The sequence below is a fragment of the Rhinatrema bivittatum genome, chromosome 10 (genome assembly GCF_901001135.1).
Source record: "Rhinatrema bivittatum chromosome 10, aRhiBiv1.1, whole genome shotgun sequence".
In the NCBI taxonomy this organism is placed as follows: Eukaryota; Metazoa; Chordata; class Amphibia; order Gymnophiona; family Rhinatrematidae; genus Rhinatrema; species Rhinatrema bivittatum.
Window position 1 is genome coordinate 69,451,574 of NC_042624.1, and position 21,978 is coordinate 69,473,551.

At 41.2% G+C, this 21,978-nt stretch overlaps 1 protein-coding gene across 2 annotated transcripts in view; it reads right to left on the reverse strand.

Moving 5' to 3' along the window:
- Positions 1–13,917: 13,917 nt before the first annotated feature.
- PAPPA2 (pappalysin 2) overlaps positions 13,918–21,978 on the reverse strand; it is a 459,501-nt gene continuing 451,440 nt past the window's right edge. For both annotated transcript variants that reach the window (XM_029618757.1, XM_029618758.1), the window contains one exon: positions 13,918–14,050. In XM_029618757.1, the coding sequence (XP_029474617.1) occupies positions 13,943–14,050 (108 nt within the window). In that variant the 3' untranslated portion in view covers positions 13,918–13,942. The remainder of the gene's footprint in view (positions 14,051–21,978) is intronic.

Sequence of the window (21,978 nt, forward strand, 5' to 3'; positions counted from 1 at the left end):
CCTGTGCGCGCGCCAGGAGAGCGGGCATTCGCCCGCTCTCCCGCAGACTTTACTGTATCGGCCCGTTAGCCAGATAACTCAGAGCTGGTGAAGCCGGGGAATTTTTAAAACCCTTAAGTTTGTCCCTTATTCTTGGAAACTACCATAGTAGTTTAGCAGATTCTATAGAGCAAATGAGGGTGGCTGCACAAATGCTTTGGGAAGCATGTGTATTTATGTGAGTGTGATTGAGATTGTCCAGATGCCTTAGAGAGCGTATGTTTGCATGTGTGAGAGCTTCAGATAGTGTTTACGTTTTGGGGATTTTGTGTTGGTATGTGAGCATGACTGAAAGTGTGTAAGAGCTTCGAGGAGCATGTGAACGTGAAAATGACAGTGTGTGTGAGTGGTTCGGGGAGTTTGTGCATGTGTGTGCACATGATTGAAGATAGGAGTGCTTCTTGGAATGTGTGTGCATGTGAGTGTGACTGAGAGCATGTGAGAGCTTTGTGGAGCTTTGTGGAGCATGTGTTTTTGTGTGTGAAAGCACTGGGGAACATGTGTATGAGAGCTTCAGGGAACATGTGTGTGTATGAGCATGACTGAGAGCATCTGAAAGCTTCAGGGAATATATGTGTGAATGTGAAAGAGCATGTGAGAGCTTCCCAGAGCATTTGTATTTGTGAACATGATTGAGATCATATAATAGGAGGAGAATGTGAATGAGTCTGCATGTGTATGAGTCAGTGAGTATGTGTTTGAGAGAGAGTGCAAGTATATCAGCATGTCAATGATAGTGAGAGTATGTGTCTGTACATAAGAGTGAGTGTGTTTACTTAAAGAATTTTAATGTAACTGTTTTAAATGTATGCATTTTTGTTTGCTTTTTGTGTGAGTTTTATGTTTAATTTTTATATTTGTAATCCACCTAGAACAGTTATACTGATAATGGGTGGAATATAAGATATTGCCATAAATAAACGTGTGTTAGAGAATGTGTATATGAGAGAGGAGAAAGTTAATTCACATCTCCCCCGAACCCCAACTAATTCATAGCAATTTCAAGGTGCCTGGAATCAAAAGTTCCTAGGTATAGAGAGCGTGGAATTTTTTTTTATCCTTATTAGTTTTAATTATTGTGTGGTGTTTGATGTGTCTGCTGTTTTGAAATATTTTATTGGTGTTTGGGAAATTTTGTTAAAAAATATGAGTTTTATATCATTGGGTGCTCAGTTCATCAGCTTATTTTAAATTTGTATTTATTAGTCTGGCTTTACTATTCTGCTTGAATTTTTTTATATTTCTCCATGTTATTGTTTGTTTTATGAGCAATGCTAGTGATTCTGTTTTTCCATTGATGCACTGCATTGAGAATCTGATGGTGCGGTTTCCAGTCTGGTGTTTGTTGGCTCATTTCAATTTATATTTTATGGTCTATTTTCTGTTTGGTGAGAGACTATTTGTGAAAACTGGGAATGACCATGGCTTAGGGAAACAGCCAGAAAAAACAGGAGGCAGACTCTGGCTGATTCCAAACACAACTGTTTAAAATAAGATAAAAAATACATATAAAAGGTTGCTTACCTTGCAGACTTAGTTATTCAATGTTCTCAATGTACAATGGCTTCCTACCTTCTCCCTCAGGCCTCCCAAACCCTTTTGGGTCCTGACTTCTTATACTGTGATAAGGATAGCCTCCCTTCACCCATAATCCCTTGCAGGGCTGGCTCTTAAGAAGGACCAGACCAGACAGCTATGGCTGATCCTTTAAGGTGCTCTGAAGGAGTTTCTTATATACTCCTTCACATACCTTCTCCCTCAGCTCAGCCTTGCTATAGTGAGTGCCTGTCTGTATCCAAGCTATCTTGCATGGCCCAGGACCCCGTTTCCCTCATCATGAACAGGGAGAAAGTTGACATCTCCATAAGTACCTGTATATCTCTCCTTATCCCCTTCTACCAGTGTCTTTTGTCCCACCATCCCAAATGCTTGTAGCTGATTGAGGTGTTTTCCTTGCCACTTCTTTTGGGGATTCATCCTAGGCTGCTTGTGGTATAAACTCAAACTTTTGCATGGGGAGGAATTCTGGCAAGACAGTTCATTACAGTCTGGAGGATTCATACTAGACAAGAGGTGGCCCCAGAGTATCTCAAACTGAGGTTAGTTCCATTCAAGTACTATGGGATATAGGAGGTGAGGTATTATTCCCACCTCTAGGCAGGTCTGACCAGCTGGTGTTATCAAAACAACATGTCCTGTTGGGTATGTTGTCTGGTTTCTATGTAGAAAGGCAAGGGTTACTGTTTTCTTATCTTTGTGATATTTTCTATGCTAGGTCTCTCCGGACTGGAATTCTTAGATTACTTCAGTCCACCAGGAGTTGTATGGGGGACTCCTCCACTTCCACTGATATCACAAACTCACTCAGTCTAGGTAGTGAAACTTCCACTAGGTTACAACTAAGAATCTCTATTAATCTATGCTCCCACTCCACATCTTCCTGATGGGGTCAGTCTTGGTCAGTATGAGCTTTCTCCCAGCAATGGGAGAATCCCTGTGGGTTTAACTTCAGGGCCTGCCCTTCCTTGTTCTTGTGAACTTGAGGCCCCAGCTTGGACCAAGCCACTAGGCTGATATCTATTGACCCATTCTCTTTGAAAAAAACAGTCATTGGTAATGTGTCCTCATTATCCACATTGAAAACATTCCTGGGTATCCAGATTTGTTGCTCGGCCCTTGTGATCAGGATGTTCCTACTTCTGACACCATATCTGGTAACTGGATTTGTCGATGGTTTGGGGAAATAGCCAGGAGAACAGACAGAGACAGACTCTAGCTGTTTCTACACACAATTTTATTTATAATAACAGAAAACATATACAAAAGGCTGCTTACATTTGCAGATCTTAGTTGTTCAAAGTTCTTAATGCATAACATAAATAGAAACATAGAAATGATGGCAGAAAAGTGGTCCATCCAGTCTGCCCAGCATGGTAGAATCTGCCATGTTGCGCAGGTTACCCGCATGTATCAATCAGTTTTGCTTGGTGTACTTTTGATTATGGACTTGGCCGTAGAAGCAGGCCTGTGTTTTTTCCTTAAAGTCTGCACTATCAGTATTCCACACTGTAAAAAAGTCATGGTTCATATTGGTTGTCTCTGAATACTAATTTCTTCCTTCCTTTCATCCCCACCCCCCTCCTTTGAAGTAGAGAGTGATGTTAGTAATCCCATGCCTTCTGTTAAGGGTAGTAACTGCTGCTCTGTGCCGGTTATCCCCATGTTTATCAGTTTTGCAGACTGTAAAAGTTGGGACCCTCATTGGTTGCTGTCTAAATCCAATTCCTCTTTTCTCCTACCGTTGAAGCAGGGAGCAATTTTGGAGTTGCATCAACAGTATCAAGGCTTATTGGTTAAGGTTAGTAACCACTGCACCAACAAGTTACCCCCATGAATGCTTTCATCATTTCCTTTAGGACTTGTCCATAGAAGCAGTCCTCCTTTATGTGCGCATAACAGTATCCCAGACCATGGAAGTCAGGGCCCTCAGTTGTCATCTGAATCCAATTCCTCTTATCCCTCTGCTGTCTAAGTGAGGAGCAATGCTGCAGTTGCATTAAAAGCATCAAAGCATATTGGTTAAGGGTAGTAATCTCCATGCCTTCTGCTAATTGCAGTAATTGCCATACCAACAAGTTACCTCCTTGCATGCTTATCTCATTTCTGTCCTCTAGCCTTTAGAGATCCACAGTGTTTATCCCATGCCCCTTTGAATTCTTTGACTATTTTCTTCTTTATCACCTCCTCCGGAAGGGTGTTCCATGCCTCCACCATCCTCTTCATGAAGAAATATTTCCTGATTTTGGTTCTTAGTCATTCCTCCTGGAGTTTAATTTCATGACCCCTAGTTCTATTGTTTTCTTTCCAATGGAAAAGGTTTGAAGACCATACATCACTGAAACCTTATAGGTATCTGAAGGTCTGTATCATATCTCCCCTGCATCTCTTCTCTTCCAGAGTATACATATTCAAACCCTTCAGCTTCTCCTTCAGCTTCTCCTCATAGGTCTTCCGACACAGACCTCTCACCAATTTCATCGTCCTTCTCTGGACCATCTCCATCTTGTCTCTATCCTTTTTGAGATACAGGCTCCAGAAATGAACGCAATACTCCAGGTGAGGCCTCACCAAGGACTGCTACAAGGGCATTAGCACCTCCTTTTACTTACTGGTTATTCTTCTTTATATGCAGCCCAGCATTCTTTTGGCTTTAGCTATCACATTGTCAGATTGCTTTGCCATCTTCAGATCCCCAGACACTATCATCCCAAAATTCCGCTCTTGGTCCATATACATCAGTCTTCTACCCCCTACCCTCATCGTCCTTCTCTGGACCATCTCCATCCTGTCTCTATCCTTTTTGAGATACAAGCTCCAGAACTGAACGCAATACTCCAGGTGAGGCCTCACCAAGGACCGGTACAAGGGCATTAGCACCTCCTTTTACTTACTGGTTATTCCTCTCTCTTGCATGGAAACCAGCATTCTTTTGGCTTTAGCTATCACATTGTCAGATTGCTTTGCCATCTTCAGATCCCCAGACACTATATATATATCAGACTGCTTTCCCAGATGCATGACCCTGCACTTCTTAGCATTGAATCTTCCAACTTTCTTAAATCACTTTTCATTCTTTCTACTCCTTCAGGTGTCCACTCTGTTGCAGATCTTAGTATCGTCCGCAAATAGACATACTTTACCTTCTATCTCTTCTGCAATGTTGCTCACAAAGCTATTGAACAGAATCAGTCCCAACACTGATCCCTATGGCACTCCGCTTAACACAGCTCTCTCTTCAGGGTAGGTTCCATTTACTATTACATGCTGTATCCTATCAATCAACCAGTTTGTAATCCACACCATCACCTTGTTGCTCACTTCCAAGCTTCTTGTTATATTCACAAGCCTTCTATGTGGGACTATATCAAAAGCTTTGCTGAAATCCAAGTAGATCACATTGAGTGTTTTTCCTCGATCCAATTCTCTAGTCACCCAATCAAAAAAAATCAATCAGATTTGTCTTACGGGACCTTCCTTTGGTGAATCCATGCTGTCTCACATCCAGCAACTTACCAGATTGTAAATAGTTCTCCATTAATTTTCCCACCACCAATGTGAGGCTAACAGGCCTGTAGTTTCCAGTCACTTCTTTGCTACCACTCTTGTGAAGTGGAACCACCACTGCTCTTCTCCAATCCCACAGCATCATTCCCATTTCAAGGGATCTATTGAAATGGTCCTTCAGCGGACCCGTCAGCACATCTCTGAGCTCCCTCAGTATCCTAGGATGTACCTCTTCTGGTCCCATAGCCTTGTCCACTTTCAGTTTGCCTAGCTCTTCCCATATATTTGGTTTCATAAATGGAGTTTTGTCTACCCCACCCCCATCTCAATCTTGTCCTTCAGGGTCTTCTTTAGTGAACACCGCACTGAAGTATTTGTTTAATATTTCTGCCATTTTGTTATCTCCCTCCTGCCTTCTCCCTGGAGCCTTCAAAACCCTTCTGGGCCCTGACTCCTTATACTGTGGTGAGGGGAGCATCCCTTCACCAATAATCCCTTGTGGAGCTGGTTCTTAAGGAGGACCAGGCCAAACAGTTGGGGGTCAGTCCTTTAAGATGTTCTGAGTGAGTTTCCTGTATACTCTATCACACTGTCTTTGCTCTACATGTGTGATTGAGCTGAGGTACTCTGCTAGGGTGTAGTTTCTGTGTAGGGATATATAGCAGACTGCTTTCCTAATAGTGTCATGGATATCTGGGCTTGGCAATTAGGGCTGCCCTGGGGGGAAGGTGCTTACTTGGAGAAGGAAGGTGGAGACAAGGTAGCCAGGTCAGGAGCTGGAGAATCACCAGGAGAAGCACATGGAACAGGAACAGTAGAACTGGATATAAACAGGGCACTGGAGACTGAACTGTGAAGGAGGAAGCTTTATGTGCAGGAGTGCTGTACCTAAATACAAGTGCAGGAATTTCACATTCAAGTGCAAGAATCTTGGAACCCAAATACAATTGCAGGAATCTTGGAACCGGATACTTCAACCAGACAGCAAGGCTTGTAAACTTAGACAAGGCACTTCAACTGAACAAGGCTTTGGGGTACTTAGACAAGGCAAGGCTTGGAAATCAGGAAACAAATGGGTAGCACTTCCACAGGGCAGATGCCAACCAGCACTGTGTATCTTCTCAGCATGCCTTATATACTGCTGGTACTAAGAGGCATACCCAGTGTTGGTCCAAGCGGCAAGTGCTGGGGTATGGCTGACTCTCCCAGACAAAAGGACAATTATAGTAGAACTCCCCAGAAAGCCAGCATCCACTGCAGCTCTGTGGCAGGTTCATAGTCTAGATATCCTGGGTTTGTGGAGTGAAATCCCATCAGCCCTGACAAATAGGAGGTGTATTGGTGTTTTAGAGCCTGGTGTAATATTTGCATTGCTGCATTTTCATAGATAGGGTTGTTACTGTTTCAGTACTGGCTGTTAGTACTGTTTTGGTATGGAAAGATTACTATTAGTAATGTGCTTTCATTTGAAATGACATAAACCAGGGGTGGGCAATTCCAGTCCTCAAGGGCCACAAACCAGTTGGGTTTTCAGGCTAAACCTAATGAATATGCATGAAATAGATTTCCATACAACTAGGCAAAGTAAATTCAAATTTCTCTCTTGCAAATTTTACAAAACTCTGCCACAAGAATACTTACTGGTAAAAGTAAAAGAGAGCACATCACCGGAACTCTTGCTGAACTACACTGGCTACCCATAGAACATACCCTGTCACATGGTAGGAGCAATGGATGACCAGTGCCATCTTGTGCTCCTACCATGTGACAGGGGTTGACCAATGGCACCGGTAGCCCCTGTGACATAGTAAGGTCAAAGGCTATTGGCGCCATTTTGAATACCAGCAGCCGAGGGCGTGAGTGCAGGAGATGGCTCCCGGACCCCCCGCTGGACCACCAGTGAGTTTTGGTAAGCCTTGGGGGGGTCAGGAGGGTGGGGGTTGTAGTTAATTCAATTTTAGCCAGGAAACGAATAAGAATTAACGCATGAACGTATCGGGGGGCCCCCTTGCCGAATGCAACGTATCTGCCCCCCGACGAATACGAATCCCGAATGCAATGTTTGGTGTCCCTCTGCACATCCCTATTCTTTTGCAGATTTTGATGGCCCTCAATGACATCCTTGTGCAGATGCTGTAACTGCTGGTAACATTGTGATCCATGGTAGCCATCTTCGGACCACAATTTGGGTACTTCTTGAAACTGCGGGTCTTCCTTTCTGATATTGCCCAAAAAATGTATAGAGGCAAAATCAAGAGAGGAAATTACTGCTTTAAAAATGATGGCTAAAGAGAAGAAGGGGTTGAGAAGTCTGTAAGAAGATTTGGAAAAGAAGGGCAAGAAGTCAAAACACTTAAAACTTAAAATCAGTGCAAAAACCTAATTAGACTGTAAGGCAAAGAAAAAAACTCAAGCATAGTAAAGCAAGCAAAAAGAAAAATCAGGTAACAACAAAGCTCAGATTTTTTAGTTTGAGGAAACAACACTTCAGAAAAGTGGCAAAAAAGATACATCCAACATTTACTGGGGTAGATTTTCAAACCGCGCGAATTGGCGTACTTTTGCTGGCGCATGAGGCGCAAGCAAAAGTACGCGGGATTTTAGTAGATACGCACGTAGCCGTGCGTATCCGCTAAAATCCTGGATCGGCGTGCGCAAGGCTATCGATTCTGTATAGCCGGTGCGCGCCGAGCCGCGCAGCCTACCCCCGTTCCCTCCCCTCACCTTCCCCTCCCTTCCCCTACCTAACCCACCCGCCCGGCCCTGTCTAAAACCCCTCTTACCTTTGTCGGGGGATTTACGCCTCCCGGAGGGAGACGTAAATCCCCGCGCACCAGCGGGCCGCTAGCGCGCCGGGACGCGACCTGGGGTGGGTACGGAGGGCGCGGCTACGCCCCCGGACCGCCCCGGGCCATAACCACGCCCCCGGGCCCGCCCCCAAAACGCTGCTGACACGCCCCCAAAACGCTGCACCGACCGGGCCCGCCCCCGACACGCCCCCCTCGCCAAACCCCGGGACTTACGCGAGTCCCGGGGTCTGCGCGCGCCGGTAGGCCTATTGAACATAGGCGCACCGGCGCGCAGGGCCCTGCTCGCCTAAATCCGGGCGGATTTAGGCGGATTTAGGCGAGCAGGGCTCTGAAAATCCACCCCACTATGAAAAACAAATAACTGAGATATACTATGTGCCTATGTTACATGGGAATTAATATACACGCTCAGCAGAGTCTTAAGACATTTCCTAGAAAGCTCTGGAAATTGTGTTCTGATTGGTGTAGCAGGACCAATGCAAGAGTATTTGGCATCCTAGGCAAACTTTCAGTCATGCACCCCCCACCCCCAACTTAGTTATTAGTGTAAACTCTAGCACAGCTCTCCCTTCTTTGGCAGTTCTGGCTTCCTGGTCTAGGTTTCATGCTGATGGGATTTTGCTGTCCCCAAAATTTTGATGCTCTAGGCCTAGTTTGCCTAATGGAAGCACCGGCCCTAGGAGCAGTCAGGATAATCTCACTCACAAGTGTGACTCCTGAACCTCTTGTCTTCAGAGAAAGAGCATTGCCATAGTCACAAAAGGTTTGAAAATTGAATCCTTTATTTGTCAGCTTTGCGCTGTGCTCTCCTTTGGAATCACCATAGTAGGACACAAATTACTTTCCAAGCAAAGTAAATTGCAAATTTCAGAGTCATCAGTTCATGATTCAGATTGTATTTATTTTTAAATGCTTTTTCAGACAAAAGCTTTTACAGCAAATTATGAAATGGTACAAAATTGAAAAGGTAGTGACAAGGAAGAAGACAGAAGAAAAAGTAATTTACAAGGTCGGGAAGATAAAACAGAGGTGAGACCTGAAGATACATGAAAAGGATATTTGTAGAATGTACAAGAAGCAAGTTTAACCATAATAGGCTCAGTAGTTGAAAGGAAATGTACTACTTAAAAAAAATCTCCTGTCATAATAGAATTCCAGTGCATTATTGGATCTGTCCTGGCTCACTATAGCCACTATCATTGGGGCCTGGTAATCAGGGGTAACAGTGCCTTCACTGCCATTAATTAGGGATGTACAGTTGGAACCCATATTATTGACTAAGAGAACATGGTTTTCTACATCACTGATAACACATTACCTCAACATCCACATTACTTCAGCTATGCAATTTTGCATTATCTTGGGTGTAATAATGCATTACTGCAGCCAATAATTCTTGGTCTTAAGGTACTGACATCACTACGCTCATGAAATCAATTTTTAATCAGTTCCCCATATGTTATGATAACTGTATGCTTGTTCTGGTGGTTTTGTAACAGCTTTTTGCAGGAGATGGCAATCTTCTGTTGACCTAAACGTTGTTCTCCCCACTTGCTTAATGGTGCAATAATGCTCAATTCTTAAAATATTGTTTTTCTCCAAAACCTTTTTTTGTTAACTTCATTTGAAAAAACAACCGAATACAAATATTATGAAATAAAGGTTATATTACAAACATTGATTACTTTACAGAATTCTTACCAATTACCTTCATTCCTGATTTCTTTCTACACTAACCTTTGCAAAATTACAGCATTAACCCTAATTAAACCAGCTCAGATATTGTCCAAAACATGACTACAAGCAGGATGGAACAAAGTTTCTGAGCCAGGTCTAAAAGCAAGGACTGTGCACTCAAGCATCTGAAAATGTTTATCATTTTACAAATAATACCAGGAGTAATCACCGCCTCTCATCTAGTTGTAAAAACATTCAGGATTTAATAACAAATCTTATGCTCAGTCAAACCTTGATCAAAATTTTTGCAAGAAAAAAACCCCATAAAAGCTCTGCCCAAAACAAGCATGGCCATTAAACCTAGAGGTGTGTTAAAGCATATTTCACTGTTTGCACAACCCTAGTAAAAGTCCACATCAAAATGAATAGTGCTTTTCAAATGTTGAAAATACGAAAAGATCCAAGTTTCTGAAAAATAATGCAAAACTCAAAGAAAATTTATCATAAACCATTGTGAAAAATAATGCAAAATCATTGTTGGGATATAAAATGAAGATGAAAATTGCTGGGGTTTTTTTTTTTTTTTTGTAAATGCAGTAAGTTCTTTTTTTCATTTTTGGTGTTCAATCAAATGTTGTAACTGAGCAACCTCCAAACCCCGGATCCTTGGTGACCTCCAGCAAAGGTACAAAAAAAAAAAAAAAAGAGGAAAAGGCTTAAGCAAGGATTTGACATTTCTTAAGTGATCATATCCACAGCAGTGGGCATGATCGTGAAATAATTGTTCCTGATAGATAACCAAAGTCAAAAACAAGAGCATGTGACTGTACATTAAGGGCAGTTATACAATTGTACTATCACTATTAGAACATGGAAGAAGAAAAAAACTTACAAAATAACATTATAATTAATATTTAATATATATCTATACATCTATATTCATATCTACATCTATACATGCTTATATAGATATAGCTATATTTAAACCGCTGTATCAATGACTCAATTCGGCAGGCTTCTAACATTAGTTAATAATACCCACTGGATCTGGCCAATGACTGGCTGATGCTAACGTTCCATGTTCTAATATTTAATAAAGCAAGAGAAAATCTGACGTTATGTTCTAGTTCTTCAGTCTCTGTTATGAACCCTTGTAACGAGGATTGTGAGAGGACACTGGAGAAATTTGGAGGGTCCTTGCCCATATGACAGACAGAAGCTAGGTTCAGCTCATCTATCTTGAATTCTCTCAGAAACAACTTTATTTCCCAGTGCTATATACATGTCTATGTGAGCTTGCAACAAAACAACTTTTCCTTTAGCATGTTATACTAAACAAAACATCTTTCTATACTTTGGCTTAAATATATATTTTTGAGCAAATCCACAACTACTTATTTGCTAAAGAAAACCTATAAGGCAAAAGAAACAAGCAAGGTTTGAATTTAAACCATTTAGAAATGATCATACTTGTCTTCAGCACTAATTTGTTTGGATTTGGTTGGTGGTGTTTTTGGAGGGAAGGGGACAGAAGGATTTGGGTTTCTGATGTGCTTTACTCATTATGCTCAGTGACAGTTTCTGAAGTGAGATTTTAGGCCAGTGCTGACATTTTGTCATCCCTCAAGCTACATTTTTGGTGCTGTCTTATTGGTTTTTAAATGGAAGCAGTAGCTCTCTACAAGTGCTCTGTTTCTGATGTACTTCCTCTAAGCACTTATTATTTGCCATGGTCAGAAACAGGATGCTAGGGGCTTGGTGGATTTTTGGGTGTGACCCAGTAGGGGATTTGTTATGTTTAACTAAAAACACATTACATTGGGGAGGTAAATTCAAAACCAGGAATGGCTAAAAGTCTCCCTCCAGAAACTGGACTACTTGCTAATGTTTTATATTTTATTTAATAATATTTTATTTAGTTTATTTAATAATATTTATATAACACTTTACTAATTTAAAAAAATTGCCCAAAGTGATATACTTGGTCTTGCTCTCTCACAGATCTCCATATTAATAAAATTACTAATTAACATTATTTTTTCATTTAAGTTAAAATGATAGGCTACCCTTTTCACAATTTGGCGTTATTGACAAAGTATCACCGTGCTAAGTTAATTGATGCACACAATTTCCTTTTACAAGTTTGGAGCCAGATAATGTATTTCAAAAAATAATGTTTTTCTTCCTAATCCTCTCTGTCATTATGACATGTGACTTTTCCTGCTTGGCATCATGGAATAACTTCCTGATGCATGGGAGTCTACACTGACCGTAAACTGTTGCATTAGGTTTGTAACAGCACGTGAAGGAGAGGAAAGCCTCTGGTACTGTTCTACTGAAGAATGGACCTTTGCTCAACATAGAATCTGTGAGCCTTCTAAAGCTAGCGTGCAACAAAAAGAAAGTCTCAGATTTAGATACTGGCTAGTTGGTTGCCTATGTGCCAAGAACAAAGAAAAATCAGGGTCTTACCCCACTCATGGCAGATGAATGACAAATTGATTCCCTTTTCATAATTGCTTGACAAAGCGGATAACTTGGGCTAATAAACACAAGCACTATATAGCAGTATACTCGGGGTCTTTAATAGTGAACACCAGTAACATTCTCCTTGTTAAAGCAGCAACACTAGCCTGACTGCTTTAAATGTCAGCATAACCTTCTGTTTGCTGGTTAAACTGGCATGTTCCAATCACCCTGCACAAAATACTGCAATGGTCAAGCCAGGTGAGTAATAAGCATGACCCAGAGGATGATAGTTTTCCCCCATGACAGTTTCCTGTTTTAGCAGGAAACTGTCATGAAGGAAGCCCAGAGAATCCATCTCCCTGTAGAAAAGGTTTAAACTCCAGTGATGTTAATGCAAACAGCCATGGTTGCATCCAGAAGCATTCTAAAGTGAGTACTGTGGCTTTTTGTTTTGCACTAATGGGTGATGAGTAACTCAGAGCAGGAGGTTAAGGGCCATTTGCCAAGTGTTCTCAAGTAGTTCAGAAGATAACATTTGTTAAGGTATCAACATAAACTACTTCTTCCACTACACTATGACATATGGTATGAATGTAAATCACATCTGTGTAATAAAGCAAGACAATTTGGACATCACTGATTATTGAACACAATACATTGATAGAAAGGAAGAGTTTCCTTAGCAAAGGAAAGAGTACCAAAGGTTCCCTTCTGTATCTGAAAAAGCACGATAATGTTGAAGCATCCCACAGTCTGTTCTAATATGGTGCATGGACCCAGGGGTGGAAGGCAAGTTACATCAACTTGGCTGTTTCTTGGGTTTGGATTTTGGATTTAATTATTCACCTTTCCAAATCTGTGCTCAAGATACGTTACAATGCAGGTCTCGTAGGTAGGTCCCTGTCCCAGAGAGGGCTTACAGTCTAAGCTAGTACCTGCACCAAAGTCTCTGATTTCTGGGATGTAGCCCTGCAAGATTTAAATGCTATGATGAAGTATTCGTTGACCAAGTGATTTGACTTGGTATATCTGTTTTCATTTCTGGGTCTCCTTTAATATTGTCCCAATTGAGAATATTTCCATTTTTACACCATTTACTGTAGCCACATCCATTGTTTTTAGAACATGTTCCTTGACTCCTCTCTTCGGCTGTTTGTTGTGTGTCCATGCTTTATAAGTACTAGAATGCAACTTCAGTATGATTAGCAGGGCAAAACCCTGATTTACTCAGATGTATATAGCTGGGAAAAGCTAAATATATGCAGCTGAAAAAATATTAATGCTGATAACACTTCATGAATTAAAGAAAAGTCAGAATGAAAATGAGAAGCTTAAGACTTTGTTTTAACATTCAACTGGTTTATCTAAATGTTTTCAACATGCAAATCTTTAAATCCAACTTAGCAGCTCCCCATTGGCATAGGCTCCTGAGTTTTGGATCAGAGGCAGGTGAATGACACTATCACAGGATGCCTAGCAGGAAGTCATCTGCCACAGCAATAAGATGTCCATGGAGCAAGAGGTTAATATTCTATTTTCAGCCAGCCTAGCTCACCCACACGCTTTAATAAAAAATTGTGTGCGTTACCAGCGTGCGCAGGATACGTCCGTCAGAGCAGGGGATGACAAGAAAATGGCGACCTCTTATAATAGAGGGCACCATTGATGTGCAACATCAAATAAACTTGGCAGGTTTGTGTCTTTTCTATAACTTTGCTTTGTCCAAAGGGTATCCTTTTCACTTTATAAACACTGCTTTTTCTGTTTTACAGCAACTTCCCTTCCTCTCTTGGTTCCCATCCCTCCCATCCACCCCCACCCCCCTCCCCCTCCTCCACAGGAATGCTGCAGCTCCTTCTCTTTCCCTCTGGCGCTTGTCTGTGTCAGCGGAGGCCTTGCTGGAGATGCTTGCGCTGCTGTTGATTCTCCTTGGCATCGGGGTCCCGACATGTACATTCATCGTGGTCGCAGTCAGCAGCAAATGGGATTACCTGTGGATGAACCATGCATAATTAATTAGCAGAAAATCGGTTTCCTAGGAAGCAAAGTTCTGTGCTACCAGCTCCATGAAAGATGCAGAAGGTGGAAACTTATTTGTACAGAACAACTAGAAATGTAATTGTGAAAGCAGGGTGTGCAATGGATACACCGTCCAAAGACTTCTAGAGCTCTGAAACTCTGCTAATTTTCCAGGAGATTCAGTTACATCAGATACACTCTTAAGATTCACAAAGAACTGGGCAAAAGTGTTTTAACGTCAAGGAAAATGCTAAAACCTTGGCGAGTATTTTTGGAAGGTGATGGATTCTTCCTTACCATAGAGACAATACTGCTGGATATGCAGGCATTATTTATTATTAGTTATAAGATACTTTTGCCCAAAGCATTGCACAAAGCTACATTTAATGACACAAACTTGACACGTTATGAAAGGAAAGGATGGATGGTAAAGAGCTGTTAACAACATATGTATGTTTTCAATTCATTTTGGAAGTAGACATGGAGGCAGAACATGGTGAGAGGAAGTTTCTTCCAACACAGAGGGGCTAAGAAGGAAAAGAAATACCACTGGGGCTAGGTACAAGAAGGTTTTGGGATGGACAGAGTAGTTTTTGCTCAGAAGCGGATGCACAAGCTGGGAAGTCTTGACAGAGGACAGGTAGGAGGGAGAAATGAAGCAGGAGCATTTTAAGATGAAGACCATGATTTTGAAGTGATTCATTGCATAGTATTATATGTTTTCTCCATTAACACATACATAGTTATTTCACTTTTGTACATTTTCTAGAGTTTTACACTAATGGTTAACATCTAACTTTAGTTAATTTAGTGGATAGGCTAATGCTGCTATAAATATTTTCCCTTAATTTCTTTAATTGAAGTAACAGTATCCAATGTGTACTTGTAATGTTCTGTTTTGTTCATTCCTGTCTACCTTCTCCCTGTGCCAGAAGGATATAAAGATGAAGCTTTAATAATAAGCGTTCCTCTGGAATCTCCAATCAATGTAGCAAAGTTCATTACTATTAGCATTTCTGAAAAGTCTTCCAGCTTTAAGTCAACGACTTCATAAATGAACAAACAAATGAAGAATTTCTAATAATAAGGTGGTGATTTCCTTGACTGTAGACCAGACAGCCAGTTTAGATGGAAGCAGCAGCTTTTGGACCTCTGCTTGCATGCCAGAGGTCTTTGATGAGAACGGAAAAAAAGTATATTCTGGAAACATGGGAGGGGAAATATATAGTATATTAAGCTGCATCTATTGAAAAACAGATCATGCAAATATATTTAGGGGATAGTTTTGTAACTGCCTACACTGGTTTAAAATCTGCAGGTGATTTTTACACATAGACCTTATACCAGTTTTGAAAGGGAGAGTAAACGTACGTTCCCTCTGAAAATTATCCCACCAAAACTACTCACAGACATTGACACCTGCTAATGTGGGGGTATAATTTTTTAAAAGAAAAATTGCATGCATATTTTTTGAAAACACAAAAATGTGCCTGTAATTCAAAGCCCCACCTCAGTCCAGCCCACAAGAATGCCTCTTCACTCAGGGCACTCGGGGGCTGATACAATACGATGTATAGTAAAAAGAACACTCGTATTGAGCACATGTTTTCCTAACGCACACACAAACACCTCTCCTGGGCGCCCAATACATTATAATAATGAGCTGCCACACCAAGAAGGACACACTCAGGATCAATTGTGTATCCCTAGCTCTCTGAATCGGGTGCCCAGGAGATGGCGGTGAGCAGGTTAGGGTTAGGAAAACGGACACTCAATATGAGCATCCATTTCATCAGCTTATGTGCTGATCCAGCCAAAAAGCAGATAAAAGGGGTTTAACATGCCAACATCTGTGATCTGTTTTAGCTCTTATCCAGTCAGTGTAAGAAGGGAGTATAAGGGTGACACAGAAACTGCATACTTGTTGATTTTAGGGAAAGGAATAGAGAAGAGGTGGTTCCATTTCGGACAGCAGTAAGCCCGCTAGCTGCAGCGTCTCCAGACCGTAACCAACGGACATGGAGCCGATTCAGGCTGCACTGAAAGGGAGGCAAGCAACTTCTTCCTGCCTACGAAAGCAAAAAAAAGCTCTGTCCCAAAATCCCGTCGATGCTATAATTTGCAAGTAGGAGGAAGCAAAAAATCACCGCTTGGCTGATGTACCCTTGACGTGTGGTATGACTTAACACCAGCTCCGGGGCTGGTGTTAAATTTGCTGCATTACAAAGGGTGCGTTAACTGAATGGCAATTTTCTGCATTGGGAGGCAATAGCTAATAGCCTCACCTACATGATATTTATATGTGATGAGCACTATTAGCTATGGCAGGGGTGCTCAAACCAGCCTACAGGCCCCTCCAGCCAGTTAGGTTTTCAGGATATCCCTAATGAATATGCATGATAAATATTTGCATTCATAGGAGGTAGTGCATGCAAATAGCCTGATTTACGTGTGTTTTGGACGCGCTTATCCCCTTTTACATCAGGTGTTATGTAGAATTTTATACTGTTATTATATATTCTTGTGTATATAATGTTGTAATCTGCACTGAAAAATATATAGTTTTAGATTTTGCAGAATATAAGATTTTAAATAAATAAAATATAAAATAATAGCACATCCAAAATGCGCATACAACTGCGGGTTAACCTGTGCACTAGCCTGAGCGCTTGATATTTCATCGACCTGTCAGAGAGAATATTGTGTTATTTAATGTACAATCCATGTTGACTGCCTGAAATTGTAGAATATCAAGTTTAATAAATAAATAAATAAAAATAATAAAAAAGGCCATTATAAAATATTCTTTGCTTTGGTCTTCCCTGCAGAAAAGATTGGGAAGATACCCACGCTGGAATCATTATTTGTAGGTGATGATTCTAAGGAACTAAAGCAAATCTCTTCACATCTGGTAGAGGTGCTAGAAAAAAAATGGACAAATTAAATAGTAGTCAATCACCGGGGCCTGTTGGTTTTAACCTCAGAGTTCTAAATGAACTCTAGCCAATATAATGTCAAGTTTTAGAAAGGGCTCCAGAAGTGATCCTGGAAACTACAGATTATTGAGCTTGATGTCACTACTGGGTAAAATGATAGAAGATATAGCTAAGAACATAATCAGTGGGCATATATATAATGATGTAGAAGAGTAAGCATGGATTTAGCAAAAGGAGATCATGACATATTGATCTGTTAGAATTATTTAAAGGTATAAATTACAAAATATAGAGATGGATAAGGGTAAGCCAGTTGATATAGTGGATGTCTGGATTTTAAGAAGGCATTTCATAGACTCCCTTATGAAAGACTCCTTAGGAAATTAAAAAAAATCATTGGATAGAAGGCAATGTTGTTCTATTGTGGATGATAACTGGTTAAAGGATAGGAAACAAAGAATAGGACTAACTGATCAGTTTTTCCAGTGGAAAGAGGTAAATATAGTGGACTGCTCCAGGGATATGTATAGGGAGTAGGGACCAGTGTTTCTTTCTCATTTAATTAATTAAAGCTTTGCTCAGTGCTTGTTGTTTGTATCTCTCCCAGGTGCTCTGGGAGAGATACAAACAACAAAATGTGAAGAAATGCAATAATTCAGAAACACCCTGAATCAAACAGCAAAATTAGGCTAAAATTGTGAATGATGGCAGAAAAAGACTGACATGGAACATCCAATCTGCCCAGCAAGGTGTTTAGTGTGGTAACTGCTGCTCTGTGCAGGTTAATCACGTGCCTTCTGTTTAGGGTTACAACTGCCACTTTGTGCAGGTTTATTCTCCTGCTTTTTGTTTAATGTTGTAACTGCCACTCCTTGCAACTTGCCCTTGTGTTTTCTGTTTTGGATTGTAATTTCTGCTCCAGCACATTACTCCAAGTTTCATATACAGTGACTACATAAGAAATCAGGAGTAGGGTTTGCCTACTGGCTCCAGATTTTCAGGACATGCTGATCCAATCCTGCTTTTACCCTACTGCATGCAAGGACTTGTAGTCTTGCTTTTGTTAGGGATGGCAATAGGGAAATAAGAACTACAAATCCTTGAATGCAATGGGCAAAAAAGTCAGAACTGGATCAACCTGCCCTGAATATCTGAATATCTTGGAGCCATTTGGCAACCCTATTCAGGAGTCAGCATAGCATCAAGTCAGCAAATTTCAATATTTAAGTAAATGCTAGCGTAAGAAATAGGGTTTATCAGCTTCCTAAACATCAAATAATAAGTTGTAAGCCAGGGCTGAACAAGGAATAGATTCCATACAGTAGGACCCACACAACTAAATGCAAGGTGCCTACTGCAGACCAAAAGTGCCAGTTTCAGAGAATACTCTACTAATATGAACACGTGGAAAGACTGTAAAGTACATTGAGCTCCATACATAGTTCACTTATCTTTCAAATACTTGGCTCCAATATCAGTATTGATCTGGAAAGGGGATCAGTGAGTGAAATGATAAAATATGAAGACAGCAGATTAATCAAAAAGACTATAGGGAACTGCAGAAAGATCTTGCCACACTATGGAACTGGGCATCTAAATGGCAGATACAATTGAATTGGACAAGGGTAAAGTGATGCACATAGGAAAAACCACCCCAATTATAGATTTGGTTTATTAAGGCTTTTCCCCCAGTCTAGGGGGGGCAACAAACCCCCCTTAGGAAATCAAGTCATATATGCACAAAATGCTACATTCCATATTAGGAGTTACCACTCAGGAATAGCATCCTGGAATCACTGTAGACAATGCATTGACATTTTCATCTCAGTGTGCGGCAGTGGTCAAAAAAGTAATTAGAATGTTAGGATATACTCTGCAAGGAATAGAGAATGCAACGGAGAATATCATGATGCCTTTGTATAGACCTATGGTGCAAAAACGAAATGATAAAGGGTGTAGAACAGCTCCTTTATGGACCAAAAAAAGCTAAACAGATCAGGGCTGTTCAGCTGGGAAAAGAGACATCTGAGGGGGATATGATAGCGATTTCTAAAATTATGAACGGTTGGAACAAGTTAATAGTGAATGGTTATTCACCCTTTCAAATAGTACTTGCACTAGGGACAATCCATGAAGCTAACTAGTACCAGATTTAAAGCAAATTTAAGAAAGTGATTTTTCAATCAACAAACAATTAAGCTGTGGAATGTGTTGCTGAAGGATATGGATGAGGTTAATAGTGGAGATGGGTTTAAAAAAAAAGGTTTGGGCATGTTTCTGGAGTTCAGGTCCATTAACAATTATTAGCCAGGTAGATGTGGGGCTTGCCACCTCTTACTCTGAAAGTGAGCAACAGGGAACAGACTTCCAAGGGCCCCAGACTGGCCACTGTCAGAGACAGGATGCTGGGCTCCACGGCCCATCGCTCTGACCCAACATGACACATCTCATGTTCTAATTAGGATCAGGGGGAAACGGAGGGCTTTCATAGCAAGATACAAAGCAGGTCCGGGACAAAAGCAGATTCTCTCTGACTCCTTTCACTGCCTTTGTCTGAACTCACAGTTGGCGGTTTATAAGACCCCCCCCACCCCTCTTCTCATGTCAAAATGTAAGCTTAACATTTTTTTTTTCTTTATGAGTGGTGAAAGCAAAAATGATTTAGGGTTCACAAAAACAGGGAAAAAGAAATGACATACTTTTGCAGTGAGTAAGAGAAGATATCTATCACAAGCTCGGTTTAACACTTGGGTACTGAGGTTTGGAAAAAGGGAAGATATTGTGAAACAAGGGCGTGATGTGAGCAGCACGGGAGGGAGAAGACTTATTATTGCTTTAAAATAAAACCTTGTGCCTCTAAACCTTTCCAGAGCAATATTCAGAAGAGAACAAATAAAAGAAGGGTTCTGTGAATGTAGGGGAAAGAGATGGAATGGGAAAAGAAGAGTAAAAGAGAATCAGGAGAGGGAGAAGAAACAGGAGGCGAGTGGGTGTGGGAGAAAGAATGAAATGGAGAGCAGACAAGGGGAGAAAACAGGTCAAGAGGAGAATAGAACAGAGGAATAAAGAAAAAGAAAGGGGAGAAAGAAGACAGGGGAAAGAAATAGAGATAGATCACCAAAGGGAGCCAGAAAGATTTAGCTAACTAAATTGCATGACTGCATACAACAGAATGATACTGTAATACAAGCTGGAAATGATGGATCACTGAAAGTATCTTGTAAACCACTTTGGGAGCCCTTGTGTCTCACTTTTTTATGTGAAGACCTGACAGATGCCCTGAGCTATGGTTCCATCTAACCCAAGGGGATTCAGGAAGGAGTAGGTGTGCTGCTGAACGTTTTGCAACAAGTATGATACACACTCAGAATATGTACGGTGACAGGCTCCAACCATGAGCTCCAGCTTTTTGGTGGCCAAGAGCAAATAGACAGGCAGGAGTTGATATTTGTAGAATATTAGGTGGAGCCCGAAGATATTAACCAGCTATTATTATGTACACCAGCATCCGCCTAAGTGGGAGCTGCACAGCCAGAAAAGATAAAAGACAGGAACCAGAACCAAGAGAGTGTCTAGCACAGAGCCTGAATATTCCTTACAACTAGGTCACCCCCCCCCCCCGCTGCGTAATTAAACCCCCTTAAACCTAGATGATGCAATTCTGCAGTCTCAGGGGCCATCCACAATTGTGCTGAGGTTTCTGCAGGTCCTGGTGCTCACACTGGTCCCTTCCTAACAGGCTCTGAGGGATGTCCCTAGAAAAGAAGCCATAGCAACCACTTACAAGACAGCTTCCTGCAAGCTCAACAATTTCTTCATTATAATTGCGGAGGCTGCACTGTTGGGTGAACAACTGTGAGGACTGAAACAATTTCTTGAGAATATCTTCACTGATAACTGACACCCCAGGCTCAGGGACAACCTCCATTTTGCATTCATGACTGTTGACATGGACTGCTAATAACAATTCTGAATGATGTGACTCCAGGGTTCTCTACAGTGTGATTGTGATATAGTCTACCAATATCATCGCTCATTGCTGTGTCGAGCATATTTGTTTGTGGATCAGGATCCTTGTCGCTCCCACTATGCCTCTTACCACCGAGTTTTGATTGGCAAACTCATTCAATGTGGCCTTGTTGGAAAAATGTCACTTCACCCCTGAAACAGATTGTCTAAGGAGTTGCATTGTAGTTGAGATTTTGGTTTCTTTTGAGCAGAACCTTAAGGCATGGTTATTAGTCCAGGCATTTCCAGAAGGATAGTAATGATCTGATGGTTTTAAGGCTATACATCTGATAATGATTATTTGGGATAGTCATGAAGCTGTATTTGGTCTTGGAAAATGGGTGGGTGTGTAGTTAGGATATAAATGGATGGGGGGGTTAATTGAGGTTTTGTTTTGGAGGGGGGGGGGTCCTTTTGGGAAAGATGAGGGTGTGCTTTTATTGATTGTATGTGATGTACCACGCTTTGGACACAATTGGTAGTAAGGTGTGCAAGAAATACTTATTACTATTTGGTGCTGACAATATCCTCATCTGTTGCTATGACCTGGATTTCTTTCCTGTGCTGCAGCATCATTTCAGCTCTGAACGCTTTTTCCTGTGCTGTTGCATGGGTCAGATTTGACTCAGCAAGGAGACAGCATTGAAGTGCTTCATTTTAGATTGTGCAGACTAGACAGTCATGAAACATGTTTAAAAATTTACTAGATTTGCAATGCTCCATTATTCTGCACAGCTCAGCCATATAAGCGTGCTCATTACAACCATGATTAGGCTTTCAATCAAAACTGAAACTTATACACCATGATGGACAGCGTAGGTGAGAAATAGGCCTTTTGCAAAGCAATGATCTCCTTACACGTTTTAGTATTTGCAAGGCTGGCAAGAGCAGCAAACATAGCTCTTTTTTTCCTCCTCCACAGAGTCATGAGAACAGCCCATTTCTATTCTAATCTT